Source organism: Diceros bicornis, chromosome 1, assembly GCF_020826845.1.
Source record: "Diceros bicornis minor isolate mBicDic1 chromosome 1, mDicBic1.mat.cur, whole genome shotgun sequence".
Taxonomy (NCBI): domain Eukaryota; kingdom Metazoa; phylum Chordata; class Mammalia; order Perissodactyla; family Rhinocerotidae; genus Diceros; species Diceros bicornis.
Window position 1 is genome coordinate 65647229 of NC_080740.1, and position 7816 is coordinate 65655044.

The 7816-nt window shown below is 39.2% G+C and overlaps 1 protein-coding gene across 1 annotated transcript; it reads left to right on the top strand.

The window, feature by feature from the left end:
* Positions 1-1905: 1905 nt before the first annotated feature.
* On the top strand, positions 1906-6745 carry LOC131407662 (serine protease inhibitor Kazal-type 9-like). Its single transcript, XM_058544413.1, has 4 exons — positions 1906-1960; positions 3001-3032; positions 5496-5623; positions 6700-6745. Exons 1-4 carry the CDS (start codon positions 1906-1908, stop codon positions 6743-6745), a joined length of 261 nt encoding a protein of 86 aa, XP_058400396.1.
* The last annotated feature ends 1071 nt before the right edge of the window (positions 6746-7816 follow it).

Below are 7816 nucleotides of genomic sequence, written 5' to 3' on the forward strand. Positions count from 1 at the left end.
TTGAATACCCCTATTGCAATAGAGGAAAGAGATTGGGTTTAATTCCAAATACAACAAGTGGGGATTTGTAGCCAGGGAGCAGGGTGAGGGAGTCAACAGATGGAAATTTGCTAACATGAGTTTTCAAGGATAGGAGGATCCTTGTTAAACTCGCCTAACAGGATTTTGCTCTAGGCAAGCCAAGGACTTATACATTAGAGGTGAGGGATGAAGAACTAGTTTAGAAATCAAGGGTGATCAAATATCAATGGTAGGGGGATGACTTAGCAGGATTCTATGCTAAAACAGGGCTGGGCAGGCCAATGACATGAGGTGGGGCGGAGGCAGGGGACAAGGTCAAGACATAGTGAAGAAAAGGACTCAGAGAAGCCTAACTAACATTTGGCCAAGGAGTCTTTGTCAAGCTACAATGAGGACAGTGGCAAAGTTTTTCATAAATCATGGTACACCCAAGTTGTAATACAGTCTCTAAGACAGAGTAAATGCTCATAAATATTTCCCGAATGATCAAATGAAGACAAAGAAACTAAGGCTTATAGCAGTCAAATAATTTGCACAGGGTCACATAGCGAATGGTGGAGCTGGCAATGAATTCAGCTCTGCAAGACTTAGAGTTTCAGCTCTCAGTAGTATTATGATGCCGGCCCTCAGACCATCCCCGCACAGGTTCCAGCTGTCTTTATCATTTCAAAGGCAAACAATTATGAATTTTAATCTCTCAGTCTTTGGCGCTAATTCCATTGTAGACTGTGTCATCCAACTCTGTCTAGGGAAACTGCAAGAGTTGCTTCCAAGGTCTGCTCATAGAGTCGCTCTATTTGAAAATTGGCAAATTCCAAAATAAGTGTTCTTGTAGCCTTTATTAAAGAATTCAAATGAAGCATGGTTTGATGAAAGCAATATTAAACTCATTTAATCCATAGCCAAATGATTGGTGGCTTGTCTATTGAAAGTGACTGTACCAGCAGAAGATGTCACTGGCCATGTAAGTAACTATGGTTCAGGGCAAAGTTAACATCTCATTCTTGAACCATCAGCCTGTGTTTGGGGACTAGAGAATCGTGGCCAAAGCTTCAGAGACACTGCAGACACTAAATCATTCTTTGTTAAGATGATCACATAGCTCTTTATCATTGGCCTTGAGAAGACCCTTTTCCCAAGGTCCCTTGACAAATAAGCTTCCACCGGCTACGCGGCAGGTAAATGTGGTGCGAGTGCTCACCAGCTAACTCATTGTACCATCTCCCCAAATGGGGGGTTCTTGGGAAAATTATCCCCCTGCTAAAAGAGCATGAATCATTGCTTTCTTCTGCTGAATCAAGGTTTGGGTGTTGATACCTTTCCTCTGTGCGCAGTCTGGTGTCCAACTGGCACCATTTTCCATGTGGTGCTGGAGAAGAGAAAAGGAAAGAGGGGAACCTAGGAAAATGTCAAAACCTATAAAGCTGCCATGCTGATGACTGTTCCTGGGAAAAGTAGTACAGCAAACAATATGTGCTAAACTCAGTCAAATTACTTCCTTGTGACATCACTTCTTCATCTGTAGAACAAAGAAAATAGTAACGACTATCTGACAGATTTGTTATGAAGACCAAATTGTATAATAGATGTGGAAGCACTCAAGCTTCTAAGCATGGAAAGAGGGAAGGAAATAATGCCAGCATAAATGAGCCTCATTATTTATTAAAAGATCAAGTGCAGTCACTTGTCTTTCACAATAAAAGAATTTGCATACCTGGTAGATGTTTCTGACTTCTTCCCAGGATTCTGTTGCTGAAGATGGCTATTTCACAGTTGAGGCAGGAATTCCGGACAATATATAAGGCAGGACCCAACTGAGCTGGGCAGACGCCAGAAAGTCACTTCTTTTGCCTCCATCTGACTGCCCTTGGCCACTTCAGCAACATGAGAGGAACAGCCTTCGTCTTGCTCTTGGTTCTGGCACTTACAACCAACTTTCGTGAGTATCTCCCTCATAACCCTGCCCCTGCCCTAATACCAATAGCTCATGTCATCTTCTGCCCACAGAATGCTGGGATATGCTCACCACTTATTACCATAGATAATAAGAGAAACAATTTTCAAACTTTTATTTTGTCTCCATCAATAAATCACTAAATCATATCATCTCAGGGGCTGAGTGGACCTAAATGGTCAGCTAAGCCCAAATTCTTATCCATATAAACACTTTGTGTAACTTCTTTGGGAAGTGTTCATCCAGACTTTGCTCTGACTTGATATCACCATTTATGGGGACTTCATTTCTTCATAAAACAGTCCAATCCATTGTTTGGTAGAGTGAATTATTATTTGGGGGGGGGGGGGCGTGCAGCGAGGAAGATTCACCCTGAATTAACATCTGTTGCCAATCTTCCTCTTTCTTTTTTGTTGTTTGAAGAAGATTAGCCCTAGGCTAACATCTGTGCCAATTTTCCTCTATTTTCTATATGGGTTGCTCCCACAATATGGCTTGAGGAGTGGTGTAGGTCCACACCCAGGATCTGAACCCTCAACCTGGGCTGCCAAAGTGGAGCAGGCCAGTCTTAAACGCTATACCACAAGGGCTGACCCCAGCATGAACTATTATTATTCTTCCATTATTGAGTTAAATCTGCCTCCCTAGAATTTTCAACCACTGGTCCAACTTCTGCCATTCATGCCTGCTACCTAATAGCAGACACTTTCTAAATATCAAACTTGCTTGTTTTTTTCAATATTTCCTAAGCTCTGATTATGAGATAGGAAAGAATAAGACAAACTCCTCATTATTATAGCAGCTTTTCCATCCTTTTGGCTACACTCTAATCCTGCGCCAAAAAATTTTTTTAAAAAATCTGTGTTAAAGCTTCAACCTTTGATATGCTGAAGCACAGCTCTGAAGAGAGTCATATTTTTATGACAGGCTGAGAGCTGAAACACAAATGAAAGCCTATTTTTCTAATAAGATTAGGTTCTTCCAGAGTTTAATTTCATTTTCTCTTGTCTTTGTTTTTCTTACAGATGTAGAATGTGCCAAAAACAGAGGTCAAGAGGTCAGTACCCCATCCTGTCATACTTTTATGTAATTTTAAAGCCAGTAACAATAAGAAAATATTGGATACTATGCATTAATTAAATTTCTACATATTTGAAGATTTACTTAAGTAACAAAACGTTTACTTCAAACACTGTAGACAGACGTTTCTAAAACAGAGGCGGAAGAACAAAGTGGTTAGCCACCTCGCATCCCACGAGAGTAATAAAGTCCTGGGCTTCAATTCCAGCTCTCTGGAATTGGGCGGCCTGGGCAACAGTACCCACTTCATAAGATTTTTGTGAGACTTAACGCCATAATGTTTGAAAAGAGTTTAGCATAGTACCCAGCACACTGTAAAGCTCAAAAGGACAAGTCGTGATTCTACACTTTTTAAGTAGGTCACACACATCTTTGTTCTCTATCTCAGAGAATGAAGAGTCTACTTTAAGCTTTCCTTCATAACTCACATTAAGTAGTGACTATTGTTGAGAAGCTCTAGGCGTGGGAATGAAAACTTTAAACCACCAGTCAGGCAATTTGGGCTCTAGTCTAAGTTCTACTGCTTTTTAGCTGTAAGACCCTGGGGCCTAGGCAGAGGTCACACCAGGAGTTTTTTGTTTTACCTATTAAAGAAAATAATAGAATAATAATACAAATTTTGGAGTCAAAGAGGCCTGAATTCAAGCCATCCTTCCTGATTTAGTAGCCGTTTGAGAATGAAAAGGGTTAAGGAATATTAAGTCACGCTAGTTTCCTGGTCACAATGTGAGTATGACATTATCTCTGGCACTGGGGCTTGAGCAGGCGAGGAGAGGAGGTGAAAACCTGCCAGCATCCACTCATCACGGGGCACCGCAATGTCCACGCTGCTCCACAGCCTCCAAGGTCCTCCTGCTCTTACGTCAGGCTTACTAATTTTTGTATTGCCAGAACTCAGCTCAGCCCTAAAACTTAGAAGGTGTATGGAATATAGTAACTGAAGGAATGAATAAATTAATTAATGAAACATATCAGAAGGGGAAGATGAATTCAACTTTCAGTTTGAGCACATTTCAGACTATCCAAGTGCAGATATTCAGCAATTAGTAAACTATCATGGCTGGAACTCTAGGACAGAAAGAGCTGGAAATGTACAGTCCTCTATACAGAGCCAAAGTTTGTGTAGGCCTGGAAGTGAAGCCAAGGGATCAAAATAATACTTATTATTTATTCAGTATTTTCCATGCCATGTAGTGCTAAGTATTTTACAGATATCTTCTCAGTTATATATTTTTCACTTTAACCTGACAATGTAGTTATTATAACCTTCATTTGGCAAATAAAGGAAGCAAGACTTAGAGAGGTAAAATAATGTCAGGATGATACAGTCAGGATTTGAATTCCGAAGTCTTTGACTTTACTGTCCACACTCTTCAATTTGCTCATAGACTAAAAACCCAGAAAATTCTTTCTTGGCAATTGTGTACTTGCTCCCACAGGCAGCTCATCAACTTGCTTGTATTGCTCCGGGAATTTAGAAGAGTGGTTCTCAACTACAATGTTAAGATACATTAGTCAGTCTATGTGCTGGTGAAGTGTATAAGTAATTTGTTACCGACCATTAATGGTAAAAGTTGCCAGTGATATCCTAGTTCTTGAAACTGTAGTAATTATCCCTATAATGCATCTCACACTTGCATTCAGATAGTTTTTTAAATGAAAGGAATAGCAGATAGCAGGGCATGTAGAAAACTGATTACACTTCTGCGTGCTCCCATGAGGATGGTTGCACTTATGAATATGTTGTGTGTGTTGACAACAGATGCATCAGCCAGTAGAGCAGTAAGATTCTATTTTTAAATAAATCATGATTGGGTTACCAGCTACCATAAGGAAGTTTATCACTCATGATTTTATTTGTTGTTAGTGCCATCGAGTTGATTCTGACTCCTAGCAACCCTGTGTAGAGCCAAGTGGAACCCTAGCCAGCCTTTTTGCACCATCCTCTCATCTTCCAGTGCTGTATCAGACAGTGCTCCACTAGTATTCATAGGATTTTCACAGCAATTTTTTCAGAAGTGGGTGGCTAGGTCCTTCTTCCTAAGCTGTCTTAGTCTGGACGCTCCACTGACACCTATCCACCATAGTGACCCCGCTGGCATTTGAAATACTGGCAGCATAGCTTCCAGCATCACAGCAACATGCAGCTGCCAGTGTGACAACCAACAGACAGGTGGGTGGTTCCCTGACTAGGAAATGAACCCTGGGCCGTGGCGGTGAGGGTGCTGAATCTTAACCACTAGATCACCAGGGCTTGCTCATGATTTTATGTCTGATATAACAAAAGATCTTTATACTGGATATATCTCAAGAGGGTTTGAGAACAATTGGAATAAGAAATATATGCATTGAAATCCCTCTGAACTTCCTTGGAAAATCCTAAATCCTGGGAATAAAGATTTGATAGAAGAAATTGAAGCTTTTTCATATGTGTTTTCAGGTTGATTGCAGTGGATTTAAAAAGTTACCACCAGGAGAAGAGAGAATGTGTTATCAACTATATGCCCCAATTTGTGGATCTGATGGCCAAACTTATAGCAATGATTGTGTCTTTTGTTCTGAAGTTGTGTAAGTATTGAAGTATTGAATATTTTTCTTTTCTATATTTAAAGTGTAAAAATTAATGTGTTAAGACAAATGTACCTCAATTAGAAGAAGTAGTTTAGGGCATAAGGAGTATAGGAATCATCTCCCATTAACTCTAATGAATAGAATTCTCACAATTTATAAGATGTGGGAGTCCCTAGTGTCACTGTATCCCTACATATTCTGGCAGTAATAGTGAATCAGAGAATCCTAGAATCTCTAAGTTGGAAGGAAACTTAAGGGTCATCTAGTGCAACTTCTACCTACTAATCTATTGCTTAAACTCCCTTGACAAAAAAGTCACCAAGTCACTTCACAGTCTATGCATGTTTATTTCCAGAGATAAGAAACATCCCTCCTCATAGGCAGGCCAGTCCACGTCTGTTAGAATGAGCCGTGTTCACTGTTCAGCTTCAACAACTAAGTTTGGATATCTTAGAGCCCCCTAACGATTGGTATAAAAGGGGACTATATCTGAAAAACCTCAAGAACTTGTTCTGTTTCAGAATATTATTTCTCAACACAATAGATGTTGGAGCTATAACAAAAATTAAATTTGGAAAATCAAATAGCCAAAAGTAGTTTAAAGGTTACAAAGTAATCATCTGCAAGTTATAGTAGCATCAGCTCAAAAAATATTAAATGATGACTGATGTACCAGAATACATAGAAACATACAGTTCCTTTTAAGTATTTACAAAACATACATGAATGAAAACAAACATCTGGTATGTATGGCATATTGTTCTTGTTCTTTTTTAATAAGAAAAAAATTACAATCTTTTCTGAAAAGAGGCTTCTAAATGTGTGTCTCCTTTAAATAAAAAAATTCCGTGAAAATATGTTCTCAGGCATATAAACTGTTATATATTTGAGCATCATCCTTATGTAATCAGCACCAGTTGCTAAAATATTCCTAAACTGTAGTCACTCCTTATAGAAACATCAGTAAGTGGAGAGACTTGGGTACCTTTTTTAGGTTCTTTGGTGAAGTGTGAATGCTAATGAAATGCCTGTGGCCTCAGCTATTCTCATCTGTTGTCATTTTCTCTCCACAGGAAAACTGACCACAAACTTAAATTTGTACATTTTGGAGAGTGTTGAATCTATCTTACGATTCCAATTCACAAAAGACACATTTTTTATCCCATATAATCTATGCCACATTGCCTCATCTTGTCACCATGATGTCTTGACTTCTTCGTAGAATAAAGTAGACCTAAGTGAAATAAATATATGTCTGACTGTTTTTGTTTAAGAGTTGAGTCTTCTAGATTTGTGTGATGTCTAATAGAACATCTTAAGGCCTCATCCTCGGAGGAAAGGGGCCAATTAAGACCACTAGTGGGAACCAGGAACTCAAAGGTCCTGAAACTCATGCCTCCTTCTCTCTCAGGCTAGGAAAACACCCCTGTGCAATACTTAGTCCTGAAAAGTGAAAATATAAAGAGGGTGTTCAGTTAATGCTTTATAAATTAACTAAATTAAATTAAAATGAATTAAATTTGACTTCTATCAACAAGTAAGCATGGAAACTATGGTGTTTTACCCCAGATAACCCCCCAGTCAGAGGTCAACTCCTGATCTGGCTCAGGCATTAGACTGTACAGCATTCTAACGTAGAGCACTCTGTTTGCATTCTGTGACAACCCGAACTCCGAACTGTTGCCTCAAGTTCCCATAAAAAGAATCCACAGACACACAAATAAGAAAGAGCAATGAATGCCTTTCTAGAGATTGTGGAGAGTGACCTAGATGGCAGTTACCTTGCACACCCACAGTCTAAAACCCCTCATTACAGTCCTGTCCTCTACAGTCATCTCTTGCAAATCTTTGTCATTTGTAACATGAGAATAAAATTTCCATAAAATTTTAAAGATGCACAAATAAAATAAAAACAATTAAATACGTTGCCAAAACCTGTTGCTAGAAGTGAAGCCTACTCAAATTATAGGAAATCTCACTCTGTTTCATTTTTAATTGGTTCTTCCTCATATTTAAGCAAAGCAGGCCTTACTACATTCAGTAAACTGGTCCTTCTGGAACAGGTAACTCAGGTCTCTCTCAGAAATCAAAGTCAAGCTGAAGGATTGACTCTGGAATTTTAATTAACCATAATAAGAGTTCAGACCAAGGAAATGGAAGCCAGATCTCTAAATGTACATGCCGTAACCA

Excerpts from the sequence above, each read along its gene's own strand:
- LOC131407662 (XM_058544413.1), top strand. The coding sequence starts at position 1,906 with ATGAGAGGAACAGCCTTCGTCTTGCTCTTGGTTCTGGCACTTACAACC. Across the intron at positions 3,033-5,495 it reads CCAAAAACAGAGGTCAAGAG|GTTGATTGCAGTGGATTTAA; the intron begins GTCAGTACCCCA and ends ATGTGTTTTCAG. Across the intron at positions 5,624-6,699 it reads GTCTTTTGTTCTGAAGTTGT|GAAAACTGACCACAAACTTA; the intron begins GTAAGTATTGAA and ends TTCTCTCCACAG.